Source organism: Poecilia reticulata, linkage group LG23 (assembly GCF_000633615.1).
Source record: "Poecilia reticulata strain Guanapo linkage group LG23, Guppy_female_1.0+MT, whole genome shotgun sequence".
Taxonomy (NCBI): domain Eukaryota; kingdom Metazoa; phylum Chordata; class Actinopteri; order Cyprinodontiformes; family Poeciliidae; genus Poecilia; species Poecilia reticulata.
The window spans coordinates 13,185,990-13,206,808 of NC_024353.1; the positions used below are offsets into that span (position 1 = coordinate 13,185,990).

The window sequence follows — 20,819 nt, forward strand, 5'->3', positions numbered from 1 at the left end:
CACCAAGGTGATCCCTAACCTATGCTGATGATTGTTTATAAGCCGATTTAGATTCCCTATGAGCTGAACTGGGTACAGTATTGGAGAGACTAACCCACCAGAACCACACCATCCTTATTCAATTGGAGGTGTTAATAATCAGGTGGTTCACGAGGTGCTTTGGATTGACCACTAATGGTTGAGTGTGGGTGTGTTGAAGGAAGAACCTGAGGTGGAACCTTGGGTGCAAACTTTTAGGTACAGTTGTAATTTATAGAGGAAAATTGCATGTTGGTGTGTGCATACAGTATATGGTTTTATAAATAGGATTTTTTTTGGAAAGAATTGCGTAACATGAAGCATATGTACACTTTTAGTATGAATCCTTTATAAGGACCCCCAGTCCCTTGCTTTTGTTCTTGGGCTGATGTGCATATTTCAGGTATCAACCATGTTCATCTCTGGGACACAGAACCAGTGTCTGCATAATGGATAGACAATCTCATCTTGTTTGTACTTGCAATAATTGTTTGTACAGATGAACGAAGCACCTTCAGGCATCCAGAAATTGAACAAAAATACAAACCAGACTTGTGCAAGTCCACAATTATCGTCCTGATATGTTGGCTGATTTCTTTCGACTTTCCCATGAGATTACACAAGGAACATATCGGGAATCTGAAGAATTGCACTGCTCCCAGTCAAAAACAACCATAGTTAGAAGGGGGGTCTTAGTACTGTCAATCAACCTCGTGTTTGTGCTTCTAAATATGCTAGCGGTGGAGAAAAAACTGAATGTTCCAAGAAAACCATGTTTCTGCTGTCATCGGTGGACAACTAACTGGCCTGAGCCTTCATGGTAGGTTCCAGTGAGGTGTAGCATAGCAGAGAGCAAAGGCGAGGGATTGGTTGTGTCTGACAGAGCAATGTATTTGTTCAGATGACAGCAGATTAACAGGGAGAAGGCAGAGGAGCTCAATTTATTTCACAGATTATCTGTCTTATACTGCCAGGATATAGTGATACTTTTAACAAATGAGTAAAAAAATATATTGTTTTTATAAACATTACATATTACAGCATTAAATAGAGTGCAAAGAGACAGTCATGCTGAAGATCCTAAGGGACTATTGAAAATTATAAACTGAAATAACTGGTTATACAAATTCATTGACTTTTAAAATTCTAAAATTAAATATTTGCATTCATTTGTTTTTATTTAACTTTATCTGGCCCTTGAGGAATGCAGTTTGAGACCACTGCCTTAAAGCCGTTTTCGAACTGCAAGGAACGGAACAGCACAGCACCGTACGGCACGTTTCGGTCCGGTTCCACCCGTACTGCAGCCCTGTTGTGTTTGCATATAACTGAGGGCTGCATCAAAGCTGTACCTGACATCATTATTTTTGAAACTAAACAATGGTTTCAATGTAGCGGCCGAAGCCTTTTCCTCAGCGATGCGGCGGAAAACTTTCTCATTCCTCATTGACCGATCTAGCTCATTCTGTACTCGTTCATCAGTGAGTAAGCAGAGGAAAAAAATTACCTCATCATGGGACCAGGTAACAGCAGAATATTGGGAGGAATTCATTGCAAATTAAAAAAAATAATAATAAAAATACTAAAAAGAGCACTCTTTACAAAATACAGTAAGAACAGTTTAGTGAGAGCCAGCTAGACCCGATCAATGTCAGACTGCAAAACAATCAACGACTGAATTCTAAGCAGCCCCGCTTGGCCGGCCCAATTGGAACCACAGCTCTTGTGGTTCCAAAGAGCCGGGTGGAACCGGGTTGGAAATCCTAATGCAAACACGGTCGGCCCTACTTTGAACCCGTTCCGTGCCATTCAGTTCTGTTCCGTTCCTTGCAGTGCAAAAACGCCATTAGTGTGTGCTGAGTATTACAGTTGTTAATTCCTCTTGTGTTACTGCTAGGTTAAAAGAAATGTGGTAGTAAGCAAATAGCAGACAAACAATAGTAACAATATTATCTAGAGACATGTGTCTTTTCAAACAATCTGGATAGACTTTTCCATCCTGAAATGGACCAAAATGCGAAATGTTGTCCTCCTGCCAATTGTCTATATGCATTATATATTGAGGCAGAACTCCCTTTCTGAAATCCTGGCTAAAGATAGGGATAGAACTGGTACTGGTTAAAGTCATGGTATGGGCTATGAAGGCACTTAGTATAACAGGGATGTTGTGTGTGTATGTGTACCGTATAGACTCTGGACAACGGATGATACCCTCCACTATGTGGTCTCGGATCTGCTGTCGATCATTCTCATGAATGTTGAAAGGAAAAACCACCTCTCCCACAGATGGCTCCCTGTCCTGCCAGTACTGACTCACCATATTCTTCAAGTAGATGGCAGCTAAGAACACACAAACAGTGAGATTTAATAAAGCAACCAAAAACATTGGAGAACTGTCTCTCTCTTTTCATTACATTTACAGTAAGTTCTGATAAACTGAAATGTACATCAACGATAGGGAGGAAAAAGTAAGTACACGTTTTAAAAGAAAACCATCTGGTATAAAGCAGTGCCAGCATCAGAATTATTTTTAATGTTATTGTGCTTGAATAAGATAGATAGAAACTTTAATTTTTTTCTAAAGTACATTAACAGCTTGATTGCATAGTCCCTCTCTGTTGTATCCTGTTAGCCCTTCTTCCAGCCTCCAGTGAGGAGTTAAGGAGTTTAATTGCACAAGGGACAAAGGAGTTTCTCAGTCTGCTGGTCCTGCACTTTAGAAGAAGCAGTCTCCCACTGAGCCTGCTTTCCTGGCTGCTGGTGACACTGTGCAGAGGGTGGCTGGCGTTGTCTATAATAGCCTGAAGTTTCTGTAATGTTCTCCTCTCTGCCACTGTTGCCAGAGTGGACTCTCTTCAAGTAGATGGAAGGCTCAGTGTTATGGCCACTCTTGCATCACAAAAAGTTCCAAAAAACAAAAATGCCAGAGTAGTTCCTCAGGAGGAGGTTTTCGACTCATTCAAAAACAATAAAAAGCACTCGCGGAGACTTTTCCTGTTTCAAAGGAGTTTCTTTTACTTACAAAAATAACAAAAAACAATCTCCGAGTTGACTTCAAATAAATCATTAATTTGCGGTACAAAAACCATTTCACTCCTCACTCCTTCACCAAACAATGAGATCAGCCCCAACAGCTGCTTCTGCCTGTTAATCACTGCAGGAGGCTGACTGACCAGGAGGAGGGTCTAAACAAAACAAATAAATAAATACATACATAAATAAATAGATCTACCATTCATATGGCTTTAAATTTGTGGAAATTAATTTAGCAAAAAATAAATGGATCTAATTCTTATTAGGCTCCAACATCCCGGCCCCTAATTGTTAGCCTTAGCAAAGTAACAATTACAAAATAATATTCATAGGAGCCAAATATCTAGCAAAAACATTACATTTAATTACAATTTTCAAAAATCAATATTCATAATCCATATGTCCATACATTTCTAATACTTAGAGCAGTCCATAGTAAAATTAGAAAGTCTTATTTCATCCTGCTGCCTCCATTAAAAGACAGAGTTTATCTATTGGTCGCTGGATGACGTTTGCTTTGGTTTTAACCAAAACACTTCTAACAAAGCCTTTGGCATCAGGAAAAATCTTCATAACACGGCCCATTGTCCATGCGCTCCTTGGTGCAGTTATCCACGAGAACAACCAGATCTCCAGGGCTGAAGTTCTTCCTTTTCCTGTTCCACTTGCTTTGTTCTTGCATGAGTGGGAGATACTCCCTTATCCAACGTCTCCAGAAAAGATCTGTAAGATACTGTGCTTGTCTCCATCTTCTTCTTGAATATTGATCTGATTTTTCGAAGACTCCTGGTGGTATGGTTGCTTTTCAGCTGGAGTAAATGGTTTGGTGTTAGTGGTTCTAAGTCATTGGGGTCATTTGATACTGACGTTATTGGCCTGTCATTTAGGATGGCTTCCGCTTCACATAGTGCAGTTGACAGGGTTTCATCATCCAGTGTTTGTTCCTTTAGAACAGATCTGAGGGTTTTTTTGATTAGACGTATTAGTCTTTCCCAGACTCCACCGTGGTGAGCCCCAAAAGGAGGGTTATAAATCCATGTTATTCCCTCTACTAAGAGAGTGTTTTGGATTTTCTGATGATTTAGCTCTCTTAACGCTTCTTGTAATTCCTTTTAGTCTCCCACAAAGTTTGTCCCACAGTCTGTTCTGATGCTCATCACAGATCCTCTTCTGCAGATGAATCTGCGTATAGCATTTATGCATGAGTCTGTGGTTAAGAAATTTGCCATCTCCAGGTGGACAGCTCGACTCACCAGACAGGTGAATATGACTCCCCATCTTTTCACCTGAGATCGTCCCCTTTTTACTTCAATAGGACCAAAGTAGTCAATGCCAACATGACTAACAGGAGGTGGATCTGGAAACAGACGGTCTTCAGGAAGGTCTGACATCTTCTGTTCACCAGGTTTTGCCTGCATGCCATCCATCCATCCATTTTCTTCCGCTTATCCGGGGTCGGGTCGCGGGGGCAGCAGCTTCAGAAGGGAGGCCCAGACTTCCCTCTCCCCAGCCACTTCTTCCAGCTCCTCCGGGGGAATCCCAAGGCGTTCCCAGGCCAGCCGAGAGACGTAATCCCTCCAGCGTGTCCTGGGTCTTCCCCGAGGCCTCCTCCCGGTGGGACGTGCCCGGAACACCTCACCAGGGAGGCGTCCAGGAGGCATCCTTACCAGATGCCCGAGCCACCTCAACTGGCTCCTCTCGACGTGGAGGAGCAGCGGCTCTACTCTGAGTCCCTCCCGGATGACTGAGCTTCTCACCCTATCTCTAAGGGAGAGCCCAGCCACCCTGCGGAGGAAACCCATTTCGGCCGCTTGTACCCGTGATCTCGTTCTTTCGGTCATGACCCAAAGCTCATGACCATAGATGAGGGTGGGAACGTAGATCAACCGGTAAATCGAGAGCTTCGCTTTTTGGCTAAGCTCTCTCTTCACCAGGTTTTGCCTGCATGCGCCTACAGAAAACACAGCTCTTGATGATTTTCCTGGCTAAGGAGTTTGCATGAGGGAGCCAGAATTTCTGCCTGAGCTTGAAAAGCATGTAGCTCCTTCCTGAATGTCCAACTTGATAATGAATATGCTGTAAGATGATTTTAGATAAATGTGAACCTTTAGGTAGAATTATCGGATTTTTCTGGTGGATTGGCATTGCGCTTTTGTTGATCCTGCCACCAACTCTCAAGATGCCAACATCAAGCATCGGATCCAGTTTGAGGATGGTACTTCTTGAACTGAGAGGTTTGCTTTGTTCCAAGTAAGTAAATTCACAGTGAAAGTAGTGCCTTTGTTCAAAACAAATGATGGCTTTCTCTGCGTTCTGCATATCCTCCACTGACAGATTTCGGGTCTCATGTTGATCTTTCATCCTTTTCATCAGTTCTGAAGACAGGCAAGTTTGACTTTTTCTTTGCTGGCTCAGCCATAGAAGATGTCTTTTTACTTTTAGTATACAGGCTACAGTCTTATGAAGTCGGTTCCATGATGAATGATACTTGATTAGCCTGCATATTGGATGTTGATCCTCCATTATCACACTGTTAATTGTGATCTCCTTTCTCACCTCAGGGTCATTTGCTGGTATTTCTTCCAGACCTTCTGTGGGCTTCGGCCAAGTTCTCTTTTTTCTGCTGAGATATTCAGGACCGGTCAGCCATTTTGATCTTAAGAAAGATTCCACATGAAGCCCTCATGATGCATCGTCGACTGGGTTGACTTTGGAACTTGCGTATCTCCACTGTCTGGTGTGGGAGAGGTCATGGATTACTGCAACCCTGTTGGATACAAAAGTGTGAAATCTTTTAGCTTGATTGTGAATATATTTCAACACAGATGTCCAGAAAGTTGAGTCTTTGAGTTGTAATTGCAGCTCCTTCTTTAGCATTCGATCCACTTTTACAGCCAATGTTGCTGCTGTGAGTTCCAGTCTGGGTATGGTCATGTGCTTTAGAGGTGCCACTCTAGCTTTTCCAAATCTGAAGCAGATATGGATTCGACCTTGGTGATTTGATAATCTGAGGTAGCTTACTGTACCATAGCCTGACTCACTTGCATCACAAAAGTGATGCAGTTCAGCAATTTCAGGTTTCATACATCTTGCAACTTGAAAGTTATGTAGCAGATTTAATTCCTTGAGCCATCTTTGCCAAGGCTTCGCAAATTCCTGTGGAATGACATGATCCCATCCATACTTGGTTTTGCAGAGCTCCTGGAGTAATAGTTTTGCTTTTAGGGTGAAAGGAGAAAGAAAACCTAATGGGTCAAATATTGAACTCACTGTGGAGAGCAGACCCCTTCTGGTAGCAGGTCGACTCTTGATGATCACTTTAAAGCTGAACGTATCACTGAGAGTATCCCAGTGGAGTCCAAGTGCAGACTCAACTGTTACTTGTTCTTTCAGCTTTTCTTTATCCAGATCTAGCTCCTTAAATGCTCCAGCTCTGTGATGTTCAGGGATGCTTGCCAGCACTTCATGGCTGTTGCTGACCCATTTTGTCAATGTGAAACCTCCCTCACTGCATACTTTGGTGAGGTCTGTGACAAGTTTTATTGCTTCACTGTTGCCACTGAACGGAGGCAATCATCCACATAAAAGTTACTTTTAATGGTTTTGATAACCTCATCAGAATAGTGCTTCCGGTTGTCAGCAGCAGTTTGACGCAGAGCAAACTTAGCAATGCTTGGGGATGATACAGAACCAAAGAGGTGAACTTTCATCCTGTAAAGCTCAAGAGGTTTACTAATGTCCCCTTCTGGCCACCACAGAAACCTCAGAAAGTCCCTGTCCTTTTCATCCACATAAACTTGATAAAACATTGCCTCAATGTCTGCCATAACAGTAATCGGTTCTTGGCGAAACCTTAACAGTACCCCAATCAGGGTGTTTGTTAAATCAGGACCTTGGAGAAGCTCCTTGTTCACAGAGGTTCCTTGAAATGAGGATGTACAGTCAAACACCACTCTCAGTTTGTGCTTTCGCTTATGGTAAACACCATGATGCGGAATGTGTCAGACATGTCCATCCTCCCTGGAAAGCTGCTCAAGTGGAACCTTTTCTGCATGGCTCTTTTTCAAAATGTCTTCCATGAAGGATGTGTATTCTTCTGCATACAACGTATCCTTCTTAAATTTTTTCATAAGATGCTGTGTGCGTTCTTTAACCATTTTATAGTTATCAGGCATAACTTTGTCTATTTCTGAAAGAAGTGGTAGGTAATAGTGTCCGTCTTTAATATATGATGAGCCAGAAGCAATCTTCATAAAAAACCTATCCTCAACAGACATCTCATTTTTCTCATCATACATGTTCTCAGAGAAATCCTGGTTATATTGTCTGATGAGCAGATCCTTCAATACAGTAACAGAAATTCTGTTACTTGACAGAATACCACAGAATAGGCCCAACATATTCTGTGGTACCATCAACACCAAGTGGTCCAGTTACCACCCATCCAAGTACTGTTTCCACTGCGTACGGTCCATTATCATGACTGTTTATTATTTTCCATGGCTCTAACGCTCGGGGAACATCAATTCCAATGAGGAGTTCAATGTCTGCCTCAATTTTCTTTAAATTGACAGCCCCGAGATGAGGCCACCTCTCCAGATCGGCTTGTGTGATGATGTTTTCTTTTGAGACAGGTATTCTATCCTGTGTGTAAACTTTCGGCAGGTCCAAGTATGTACAACCCTCCAAGTCTCCCACCTCTAGTCCTCTGACCTCATAGGTCCCTGCAGGCCTTTCCTGTCCCATCGTTTGCAGAAGTATCTCTGTGTGGCGTCCTTTCAAATTTAGCCGGTTCATCAAGCTTTCAGTACAAAACATTGCCGTACTGCCTGGGTCGAGAAAGCATAGGTCTGAATATATTTGTCCCCTTTTGCCACCTTAACTCGGACGGGAACAATTGCAAGTGCACATTCTCTCCCGGCCCCGGTTGCATCACTGGCTGAAACCAGAGCACTGCTTATGGGAATTTCTTCAGACTCAGTTTGACTGTCCTGCTTTGAAACTTTTGCACTTACAATATGTAGTACTGTTGGATGTCTCATTTGACAAACTTGACACATTAGTCTCCTCTTACAATTTTTGCTTAAATGACCAAAGGCAACCAAAGCAATATCCGTGACTTCTCAAAAATTAAACTTTACTGTCATGTGACTCTGTTTTAAAACGCAGACAGTCAATTAAGTTGTGGTTACCCTGGCAGAATCCACAGTAAGGGATGATGGGACTGGGTGTGATTTCAGGCGGTGGTGGAGGCAAAACTGATTGCTTTATAGCACATCCTGTCTTCTCTGTAACTATTGAAGTTGCAAAGCTACTGTTTTTACCTCTTATTGATTTTAGCTCACCTTTGCCTTTTGGTAATGTTTTTTTGGTTGTTGTTTGGTCTTGAAGGTCTCCAAACAATGGATCCAAAAGCATGTTAGCGTGGTTTTCAACGAACTCAACAAGATGTTTAAATCTGACTCTCCTGCCAGTTTTCTGTTGTATCTCATAAGCTGTGGTTTGCCATCTTTTTCGCAGCTTGTAAGGTAGCTTGGATGCTAACAGCCTTAAATTTGATGGAATTTCAAGTTCCTCTAAATACTGTAAATCTTGCATTGCGTTACAACATCTGATAGAGATTTTTTGGTATTATCATTTTGGTGTTACTTTAGTTCATATTCAGTCTAATGTTAGTCAGTTTAAAGTGTTCTCTTCTTTAGTGTGTGTATTAACTGACCTGGGGGTCACAACTGYCTGTTCATCTTCATGTGAAACAGTTTGACCGAGATTTGAACCGGGCTCAGACCGTAGATCAGATATCGCATCTGGAACTGGGTTGCTAGTTGTTTAGGTAAATTGTTTTACGACCTTTGYTGTGTTTGGGTACGATGTTTTACGTCCTTTGCTGTTTTTCCTCTGCTGTCTATCTTGCCTATCCTCCTTCTTTGAAGTTTGATAATAAAAGACAAGCTGTACCCAAAGATTTTCAGAACTCTCTGTGAACGGCTCGGAGGAGCAGTTGACAGTTTTTCTCCTTTTGCAAAAGTTTAGTCATAAAATTCATATACGTTGTCTGTGGTTCTTTTATGTAGGTTCTAGGAAAATACCTATCAACATCCTCTCAAATACATTGCATATGCATACAGCATGTTTCCATCCTCAGCTTTAATCGCTGTCCAGTTCAAGTCTTTATCCAAATAAGCTTCAGAAACTTTAACTTCATTTCCAAAGTGTTCCTTTAATAGTTGTTTAGCTTCTCTGTAGCTTTTACTTCCTCCCATATGTAAACAGCTGTGAACCAAATCTTTTGGCAAACCAGATGTAAATTGTTCTAGATAATGCAGTCTGTCTTTATCATTTTTAGTCTCGTCTTCGATTAATTGTTCAAATGCATGAACAAAAGATTGATATTCTAATGGGTTACCATTAAACATGGGAGTATTTCTCAGAGGTAACAAAGACAGGTTTTGATGGTTGACAATAAGTTCTGCTATGTCATTTTGTCTTTGAATGACAACATTCAAATTTTCACTATTAGCAGTAACAGCCACATCTGGGTAAACCTGTGCAGTTTGAGATGCATTATGATCATAAGTTACAGCTTCAGTTTCACTTTCAGTGAGATTCTTATTTTGAGTTTTATTCTCTGCTGTGCTTAAACTCCTGGGAGAAGATTTACGTCTCCCAAAAATAGTCTGTTGAAGTGGAGTTTTTGGAATAGCACCTAGCTGCATAAATTCCACATGGCCCTCCATCGAATCTGGTTCTTGAGGAGAGCTGTAGTATTCATTCATGCCATCACCTAAAGATGGTTTCTGGACCACCTCTTCACTTTGTAAGGTTTTTAAAAATAAAAACCATCAACAGCTAAAAAGCTGTTGATGCTGCAAGACCATCTTCTAGCTCAATTTGGTCCATCTTTAACTTCAATTTTGCTTCCTCCATTTGCAAAACATGCTTTTCTTTCAAGGCAGCAACTCGTGCCAATGCAGCAGCCTGTTCTGCTTTGGCCTTTTTTAACTCTGAAGAGACTGAGGAAGTTCTGGATGTAGATGATCTAGATGACTTTGATTTCTGTGATACATTAGATATGCTGTCAGATGGCCTGATTGTTGATTGTACAATGTCTTTTTTCCATGTTTCAACATCTTTCAAAAAATAATTTAGATTAGTTATTCGAGGCTCAAACCAGTCATTGTAATCATTTTCCTTTTCTTCCTCTGATAAGAGCTCTTGAACCAACTTATGAGCATTTTTAAACTCATCCACAGCTTCCTTAAATGCTTGTACTGAATCATTGACTGCATCAACATTTCCTGCATCCGTCATCAAAGCCTTTATTTCATTAATCCTTCTAGTGTAGGTTCCCAATCTGCCTCTGCGCGAAAGTACGCGCACCTTTAATATGTCCTCAGACGCAGGTGGAGTGTCAGGGTCAGACATTGTTAATGATCACACAATGCCTTCACTTTCAAATAAGTTCATCCATTAACATCCTTTTTTTGTTGCAATCCTTTTCCAAAATCCACAACTTTGCTTTCTGTGGTGATCGATTGTTTCTCTGCAGCGCAGCTGCGCTTTCATTCATTAACTCAATCAGCTGATTTTACTCATGGCCCGCTGGCTGCTTTCTTTGTTCTTCTATGAGTGATCGGCTGGATCCCACAACTTTGCGCTTTTCTTCAAGTTGTCGGTGAATGTTTTTGTTCTTGTTATGGCCGCTCTTGCATCACAAAAAGTTCCAGAAAACAAAAATGCCAGAGTAGTTTCTCAGGAGGAGGTTTTCGACTCACTCAAAAACAATAAAAAGCACTCGCGGAGACTTTTCCTGTTTCAAAGGAGTTTCTTTTACTTACAAAAATAACAACAAAAAATTATCTCAGAGTTGACTTCAAATAAATCATTAATTTGTGGTACAAAAACCATTTCACTCCTCACTCCTTCACCAAACAATGAGATCAGCCCCAACAGCTGCTTCTGCCTGTTAATCACTGCAGGAGGCTGACTGACCAGGAGGAGGGTCTAAACAAAACAAATAAATAAATAAATACATACATAAATAAATAGATCTACCATTCATATGGCTTTAAATCTGTGGAAATTAATTTAGCAAAAAATAAATGGATCTAATTCTTATTAGGCTCCAACACTCAGTGCCTTGTATCGACCACTTAGCCAGTCTAATTTGTTTCTCCAGCTTGGAAAGGTCTTAACCCTCCTATTATGTTGTGGGTCAAATTGACCGTTTCAAAGTTTAAACATTTTTTAAAAATAGATAAAAGTATTTTTTATGCATTAAACTTTTTCTATTTGTCTTAATAGGTGCACTCTATGTATAAAATGAAAATGGTTCATTTTACACATTTGCAGCCCCCCCTAGGTCTATTTGTTACATAGATACTGTTTGGGTCAATTTGACCCTGCAGTCAAGTTGAAGGGTAAAAAGGTAAAAAAAAAAGTCCAATTCTATTTGTTTTCTTGCACCTATGAGACATATTTCACCACACACACACGCAAACCCACTCTTTCACAATTCTCTTTACTTCAATAGGAAGCTGCCAGAAAGAAGGTGTTCATACAACTTTTGATGGGAACCTTTTCTGTTCCCCTGGACAAAACTGCACCCACACTGAGTGGACACTCAGTAGAAGTGGGGGGGAAACATAAATACTCTCTGCAAGGGAGTCCTAAACACATTACACAATGAAGGTACACGTGATATCGTCACTGTCAGAGATCAGGAAATGAGCCGCAGGGAAATAAGAAGATGAAAACCCTGGAAGCTCTGGAACTTCTTGTTGATCATTCCAGGGCCAACTAGGATGGCAGAAACTCACATTACAGACATAAAGTTGGTCTTTGAGCTACTCAGGCCTVGTGCAATACAGGAAATCATTGTTGAAATGACAAATCTAAAAGGAAGGCGGGTTTTTGGAGAGAACTGGAAGGAGCTGGACCAAATGCATTTACATGCATATTTGAAGGTCCTCATTCTGACCAGAGTTTATAAGTCAAAGGATGAATCAACAGCCAGTCTAAGGGATGCAGAGACAGGCAGGGTAATATTTCGGGTCATGTTTCTGGAGACTTTTCTCCAGAGTAATCTGATTTGACAATCGACAGACAAGACAGACTAGCAGATAATAGAACAATGTGGGACATGTGGGTTGTAACTTCCCCTGTTCTATAACCCAGGCCCTGATGTCACAATAGATGAAAAGGTGGCATTCATAAAAATCACCCCTGGCATTCAGAGGTCACTGCTCATTTAGGCAATATATGCCTTCCACACCAGCTAAATATGGCATAAAAATCTGGGCAGCATGTGATGAAAAACCCAGTTTTATTTTGAACATGCAGGTTTAAACTGGACATCCAGCTGGAGGATCATCTTCAGGACTCATTTGTCTTGATTTTAGTCAGCGGGTCAATTTGACCCAGAGCAGAAAAGTGTCTCAAGTTCAATTATAAAGATGACCCCTTCAAAAAAAATCTAAATGTAATATAAAGAAATTTACAAAAAATCACTTTCAAGGATTAGTGTAATTTTGTGTTTAGGTTTTTTCAGCGGGCATAAAAAATGTAAATCACATTTTTTTATGTCCAAATGAGTAAATTGTCATCATTGATCCTTTATTTGTCAGAAATAAAAGAAACATAATTGCACAAATATTGATTGAAATGGTTAGTATTGGAGTTAATAATCAGATACAAAAAAGTTATGGAGAAATTTTTTGGTTTCTGACACTATAGCATGACTAAACACTCTCCAGGTCAAATTGACCCACGAACATTATTGCTGTACCTCAGAAACGAACATAATAGGAGACACTGCCACCACAGCTTACAACAAGATGCTGGCGAAAACAGACTGGTAAAGTAACCCCAGCAGCTTTCCACAGATGTTAATGGATCTCAGCCTCCTGGGCCTTCTTATATAGTTGCTTTGTGTTGCTTGTCCAGGCCAGCTTGTTGTTCAGCCACAGGCCAAGATATTTATAGGTCTGCATGACCTCCACTTCTTCCCCTCCTATCAGAACTGGTCGTGGATTCCCTCTGCGACTGCCACCGGTCTGCAGACATTCAGCTAACTGGGTCTGCTCTTCTTAGGGACAGGAATGATGCATGATGTCATCCTGAGTGTGAGCATGCTCCCAAGTTGCAGGCTCAGGTTGAAGACTTGTCGTAATGGTCCCCTGAGCTTGGTAGTACAGATCTTGAGAAACCCAGGGGATACTCTCTCGGGTCCTGCAGCATTTTGGGGTCGAAGCTTCCTCAATTCTGCCCTCACCTGATCAGCCGTTTAGCGTGGAAGAGGCTGTTTGGAGAGAAAGAAACGAGAGGGGCAACTAAGCTGCCTTGGAGAAGGAGGTTGGGTCAGGGGGCTGGTACGGGATAGAGTGAGGGAAGGGGGCCATGTTGCACCTACTGGCAAGGAGGAGGATGTACTGGGGGAGAGCACTGGGGCAGAGTAGATGTAGCCGGGTTTCCCCCAGTTTATTACAACTGGTGCAGTCAGTAGATGAAAGAAATCTGAAATCTGGCAACATCTTCACCCTCTCCCCATTTATGATGAGCTGAATGCCTGGTATGCACCTCCTAAAGTTGACAATTGTTTCATCTCCATTCTGTATGTGGTCTCATCTCCTCCAGAAATATGCCCCACCACCGTAGCATCATCAAAAAATTTTATGATGGTATTGTTTGGATGGGGCTACAGTCATGGATGTAGAGGTTGTAGAATAGGAGGCTTAGCACACAGCCTTGTGGGGCTTAGCACACACTCAGTTCTGCGGACAGGTGGGATCTTACTCACCCTCTGGGAGCGATCTGTCAGGAAGTCCATGATCAAGCAGCAGATATTGTGGGAGAGTCTCAGGTCCCTCACTAGTTTCCTCAGAATGATGGTGTTAAAAGCCAAGCTGAAGTCCAGGCAGAGCAGCCTCGCATAGCTCCTTTGCTGTTCCACATTTCTCAATGTGGTGTGCAGAGCGGTAGCAATGGCATCCTCAGTAGACCGGTTGGTTCTTCATGCAAATTGGTGGGGGTCAAGTTTGGGTGGCAGATGAGAAGTGATGTGACACCGAAAAATTTTCTCAAAACGCTTCATAATGATGGGGGTTAGTGCCACTGGCTAGTAGTCATTGAGACTGCTAATGTTCTTTTTTTGGCAAAGGGATGATGATGGAGGACTTTAAGCAACATGGGATGGCGCACAAGATGAGGGAATAATTTAAGATGCTGGTAAAAAACCCAATTAGCTGGTCTGCACAGTTCCCCAGCACCCTCCTCCATTTCACACCATCAGGTCCAGATGCTTTCCGGTGGTTCACTTCCCTGAAGTTTCTCCATAATTCCTGTTCAGTGATGGTCAGGTTGTGAAGGGATGTCGGCTACAGTAGGGGCTCTGCAAAACAAGCAAAGAAATGATTGTGCTCTGCTTCCAGTGAAGCATCTCCAAAGATTTCAGTGGTGTTTCTGTGGTCATAGCTGCTGACTTGGTGATGGCTGGACCCCTAGTCACACCTGCCAGGTGTTGTTGCTGCTGAATTCCTCCTCAACCCTCTGGTTGTAAAAGGTCTGAAAGCACTATTTCTCTCCCTCAGCAGTTCCCTTGAGCACCTTGTTCATCCAGGGCTTCTGGTTGGGAAACACCCATTTGTGCCTGTCCATTGTGATGGTTTTAGCACAGTGGTGGATGTAGCCAAGTACTGCTGAGATGAATACCTCCAGGTCCGGGTCCCAGAAAATGTCCCAGTCTGTGGTTACTAGACAGTCCTACAGTTGCTGAGTGGTACTGTCAAGCCAAGATTTTTATTTCAGACCTTATTTTAGGGGGTGCTCATTGCTTTGTGTGCTGGAATAAGCAGTGATATGTGATCAGAGGAGCCCAAATGAGGGCGCCGATTGGTCCTGTATACATGTTTGATGCTGGAGTAGGCTTTTTCCAGTGTCTTAGCTCGCGTAGAGCAGTCTCTCAAATTATGGTCCCCGGATTGGTGGTCCGAGGGCGCCCCCAAATGATCCGTGAGGTACTGCATGTAAATGACCGTTTAATATTCCATGACAGGAGCTCAAACTGCAACACTACAGTTAGCATACCAAAGAATTGTGTTAAAAATAATAATGGATAAGCGACTACCCTGCCTCTCGTCCAGAACGTTAGTTGGAGATAGGCACCAGCAACCCTCCCGACCTCACTAAGGACAAGGGTGTATAGAGAATGGATGGATGGATTACATGGATGGAATGTGTCCCCCCAAATACTGAAGGGAGGCGCATTTGTCCCCCACCCATAATTTCACCTGAGTTGCGAAAAACTTTCAAGTTTAAAATCATCCACTCCTGTGCTTTTAAGGAGAGCCCGCTCTTAATGAGCTAAGTATACATACAACTATGAAGCAATCTGCCCCAGTGAATTATATAGTAAGCTGCCCCAGACATTGTTTACTCATGGTTGCTTAAAACTTTACAAGACCGACTGATTTTAGTGACATTGTGGGAGTAAAATTTTGAATGAAATATCATGCTACTTGACTGGCATTATCTTTATTCTTACATTTCACTCTATGACATGCAAAATTACAAGAGTATCGTCCCTATTGTCTCCAAGTGTATTTTGGGTAAAACTTGTCACCAGTCGTCCACCACATAGACATAATATAAGAGTAGACCCAGCATTGGCTGCTCCGGCACAGGAAATACGGCAGCCATCTTGGAGCGGTACTCCCTCCTACTTTGCTCAATCAAAACAGCAGAAGATGCCTCAGCACTGAGGGATATTGTTGTTCGGATCTATGGATTATTGATGTGAGGGCTCCACAAACAACATTTCATAAGTAAGATGGACATATTATTGTGTATATATTGTGACTGGAATATTACTTTACTGTATTTATGTTCACTGGCGAGATACCAGCTAATACTAGCTACAGTGCTTGGTGTAATACGGGGTTCAGCCCCGCTATGAAGGCTAACTGAGATTCTGTAAATCTAAAAAAATGAATTATTCTCTAACATTGACTTAGATTATCTGACACAAGAGCCTATATTAGAAATGAAGCAATGTAACACATATTATAAAACTTATGTGTTATAACATTCACCAGCAAAGTTTACACAGGTGGTAAAGACTATTATTTATATGTAATTCTTTCACTAGTAAAATACATCCCAAATCTTCCGTTTTTGTTTTGAAAGTTTAATAAAGACACGATGTGAGGAAGAAGAGGGAGATATCTATAAAGAGAGACGGATGAATCTCACATTGGATTTTGGACTCAATCTCAGCTGCTGAATCACTCTGAAATTAGAACTCGTCGGCTGAAAACGAGTTCTACAATGTATACATACATTGGATACATGTATGTATAAACATACATGTATCCAACATGTATCCAATATATATTATTCAATATTAATCATTATTTACTTGTGCCATTATTGTAATTGTGTTTGTATAGTTATATAAATATTTATAGATATTACTAAATAATTTAATAAATAAATTATGAACAGCTGTGTGCTTTGTAATATGCTCATCATACATCAATATCAGAATATTCCATTCCTATTCTATTGTTATAGCCACTAAGCATATTTAAATATGCTGAACTATGTATTAAAAACATACTTAAAAAATACAATTGTTTATAAATGTAGCTTTGATAGATGTTTGAATATGGTTTCCAGTAACAAAAAAGCATGTCATAATCGATTAAATGCGCCGATACGTCATTGTGCCTGCTAAACACATAACGCTGAGTGGAGTGGTGGACCGCTCCAAGATGGCCGCCCTGAATCTCGTCAGCGACAATGGGCGAGAGCGGTCCATGAGGCGTCTATCCTTATATTATGTCTATGGTCCACCAACGTCATCATCAGTCTCTTGGCAACAGATGGCAAACTAGCTAGCATTTTTACGGACTAAGTTAACAGGAGTGGAGCTCCATGGAGCAGCAAAGTGAAAAGGATGGAAAAAAAGAGAGCAAGGAAAAGCCAAAAACTGGATGCATATTTTAGTTCATCGTCTTGGAGAAGCAGCGGAGTTTTTTGTTGGCAGCGATTCAGGCCCGCCAAAACTGCCAGCCCAGCAAAGGAGCCGGACTAGTTACAGGTAGGAACTCCGCGCTCATGACATTACGTTATCCATAATGTGTGAGTTAACTGTAGACTGATTGTAAATTGTATCAACCCAGCCACCGAGCTTACATCTCCCTTTTTGTCTCTGGAAGGCTGAGTTCTAGTCGCGGTTTTAAGAGTTTGGGTTGAGCGCGTTTTTGAGCCAAGACAGCGGTACGGCGTTTAGTGATCCGCACCGAGTTGCAAAGATCCAGAGGTGCACGAGACGCTGCGCATGCGGCGGGGTCGGCACGTGCAGCTGCATGTCCGCTTCAACGCGCACAATGAAACGAGCTCCGTGCTCATGATAAATTAAAACAAATTCAATAATTTCCATCAGCATGATTTATCATTTCTGTTTTTATTTCTCTCTTTCTACCAAAAACTGTATGATAAAAACTTTCAGGCTGGTGCTAAAATTGTCCTTTTTTGAAGGACAATTTTATTTACAAAGACTTAAAAATGTATTATATTTGTCGTTTTATTTATTTTGGATATTTGAAACGTCTTCCAGTTTCAGTGTTAAATGTTCATTATAATTTAAAGTTTACTGATCTTTCAGATTGTGTTCTTGCATTATTATTTTGCCATTAAGTTTATATTACTAAAAAATGGTCTCAAAACAACAGTATTGTTTATCATAAATTAAAATTTGTTATTGTGACAGACCTACAAACATGATATATAGTGTAGTTGGTTTATTACCAGGGATGGCATATTTACTTTGAAAGAGTAATTTGATTACTCAATGAAAAATTCATCCATCAGCTAGAAAATGTGCATCTCTTTTCCCTCCATCGTTTACGTTTGTGTTGCTGGTGTTACACATGAAACGTATCTCCCCACGGAAAAAGAAGAAAGCAACAATGTGTGTTTTCAAAAAAAATTATAAACACAGAGTGACTTGGATAATTTTAATCTGATTATTGGATTGTAAATAGTAACATGTTAGATTACACGTTACAAGGTGTTAGAGATTTTTTTGGTATTTTTGTTATTACTTTAATGTTATTACTTTAATTACTTTTATGCGAATACTTTTTGATTGCTGTGTTGAATATCTGTGTTCCTGAGAACTTATTGTTCCCTCCAAAGTTCGCTCTCAAGGGAAGGAGCTAGGTTACCTGTGTGTTAGATAGAGCTTGCCATCTGTTTTATTGTTTTGTTTTCCCAAATAAAAGGCCTGCTCTAGCAGAGAGAAGGCAGAATGCTCTGTGAAGGGCTCGGAGGAGCAGTTTGCCGAGTCTTCTCCTTCTGCAGAAGCTTKGTCATAAAATTCATATACGTTGTCTGTGGTTCTTTTAATGAAGGTTCGAGAAAAATACCTATACGTTTTTGGTGCCGAAACCCGGGATTTCTCATACCGACCGCTGTCAGGCAGAGGAAGACGCGCTGAATCCGTGCACGGCCAGAGTCAACAGAACCTGGAAAGAAAGACCCGGGAAGTTAAAATCTTCGCTGGGCCGGCGGCATAGGTCCAACTTTGTCTGCCAACGGCGGAGTGACGAGATCCAACTGGACAACCCGAAAACTACAGAAACGTAAGTGCATTTTAAAATTGATGAAGTTATAAAGGTTTGAGTCCTTGTCAAATGGCGGTTTGACTAAAGAAGTTTTAAAGGGTTAGAGTCCCAGTTGACAGAGTTTCAACTAAAGGCAAAAGGTAAGGCTCTTAGAGCCTCCTTATTTTCGAGGAGACCCCTTAAGTGCAAGTCCTCATGCGGATAGGAAGTTTGTTATTACCTGTTCTGTTATTACTGTGCTGATATTGCTGTTTTGTTACTGCTGCTTTGTTGGTGTGTGCATTAAGGAGTGAATGGTGCTTCTCTCTCAGAGTAAAACTCTCCGTCTTCAGAATTAGAATCCAAATTGAAGAACTGCTTGGAAGCTAGGCTCCAAGTAGAAGCCTGTTCTACAGAAGGCAGTGAGCGCTGACCTACGGCACTTTCTCTGAGAGAGCACGTGATACAAAAATTCCAAAGCTAAAATTTCAAGTGTTTTAAATAATGGGAAACACAAAGTCTTGTAATTCCTCACTTGCTGAGGGCCCTGAAGGGGACGAAAAGTACATGCTGTCCAGGTTTCCTGGTAGCACTGTCTAAGTGGAAAAAGAAATATGGAGTAGATGGGGAATTAAAATTTGATCAATGACAAATTGTAGTGAAAACTTTGGAGAACTGTGTAATGGAGAAGAAAAAAGACGAAAAAGGAGGAAGAGTTGAGCTGTGCTAAATTATGGTTAAAAGAATCTGAAGACTTATTTGTAGAGATGGAAGATAATAAAGTCAACCCAAGCACACGGAATGCTGTAGCGGTGCAGGGAGCCCAAGCTCCTGCAGCCACCCCTTCCCCCACCGCTGCAGCAGCTCCATCCGCCCCAGTCTCAGCCGCTGCAGTCCCAGCAGCACAACTGTACCCCTCACTAGAGGAGGGTGCACAAAACTTATGTTTTTAGACCCTGGACCTTAGAAGAGGCCAGGAAGGCTGTGAAAGGAGTAACACCTGCATCAGAGGATCCCGATATATGGGTACAAGACATGACTGGCTTAACTCATTCCTATAGATTGAATTGGGTAGAAGCAGGAGAAGCCGCAATGTCTTCGATAGGGAAAGACTGGGCAAAAGTAAGAGGAAATTACACTGGAAAAATAACTGATCAAAATGGTAGATTAGGTCCAATAAAATACGCTGCAGGACCTAATCCAGAACTGAGTGAAGCGTTCAAAAAACAATGGGATCCATTATGTGAAAGAGTCAAAGTAAATTTCCGCAAAGAAGCAAATTAATGCCACTTGGTAGGTATTAACCAAATAGCTGGAGAAGAAGTAGATGATTTCCGTTTGCATTTTGAAAAGGAGTTTAGAGTGCATAGTGGAATAACGTTTAATGAAGATGAGAAAAGTGCATATCAGCAACAACTGAAAAACGCTTTGCTGACGGGCTTTTGCCCCGAAATTGGTGGTTGGATAAGAAAAAACCTGATTGAACTCAAAACTGCCTCTGTCCCGCAATTGATGACGTGGGCACGCCATGCTGCAAAAGTAGTTAAAAAACCTAAAAAAAGGATCAGATGTTTTTCACCTGGATGAATTTGGAGGTTTAGAAACCTCTGCCTTTTCCCATAGCCCGACGAAAGGCCACAGAAGAAGCAGAGACAGAGGAGGTCACAATATGCGACGACCCCAAAATAACACCCCACAAAATCCACGGCATTCAAATGGCTGCTGGATTTGTGGCATTACTGGTCACTGGGCAAGAAATTGCCCCTCAAAAAATGCTGCACGGGGTGACAGGAGGGGTGGTGGAGCAAGGAGACCACAAAAAAGAGAAATCCTCAGCATGATCACACTCTACCACACCCCAAAAAGACAAACCACCAGATCAAATTGATGAAATGATAGAGACATGTACAGTGGGGAAAATAAGTATTTAGTCAGTCACCAATTGTGCAAGTTCTCCCACTTAAAAAGATGAGAGAGGCCTGTAATTGACATCATAGGTAGACCTCAACTATGAGAGACAAAATGTGAAAAAAAAATTGAGAAAATCATTTTGTCTGAATTTTAAAGAATTTATTTGCAAATAATGGTGGAAAATAAGTATTTGGTCACCTACAAACAAGCAAGATTTCTGGCTGTCACAGACCTGTAACTTCTTTTTTAAGA

At 41.4% G+C, this 20,819-nt stretch overlaps 1 protein-coding gene across 7 annotated transcripts in view; it reads right to left on the bottom strand.

Moving 5' to 3' along the window:
• ipo8 (importin 8) overlaps window positions 1–20,819 on the bottom strand; it is an 88,352-nt gene that overhangs the window by 58,949 nt on the left and 8,584 nt on the right. For 5 of the 7 annotated variants that reach the window (XM_017302713.1, XM_017302712.1, XM_008401208.2 and 2 more), the window contains exons 3-4: window positions 18,480–18,578; window positions 2,202–2,358 (exon numbers count right to left, since the gene is read on the bottom strand). In XM_017302713.1, coding sequence (XP_017158202.1) covers window positions 2,202–2,358; window positions 18,480–18,578 — 256 coding nt within the window. The remainder of the gene's footprint in view (window positions 1–2,201; window positions 2,359–18,479; window positions 18,579–20,819) is intronic. The other 2 variants (XM_017302711.1, XM_008401210.2) reach the window with 1 other exon arrangement.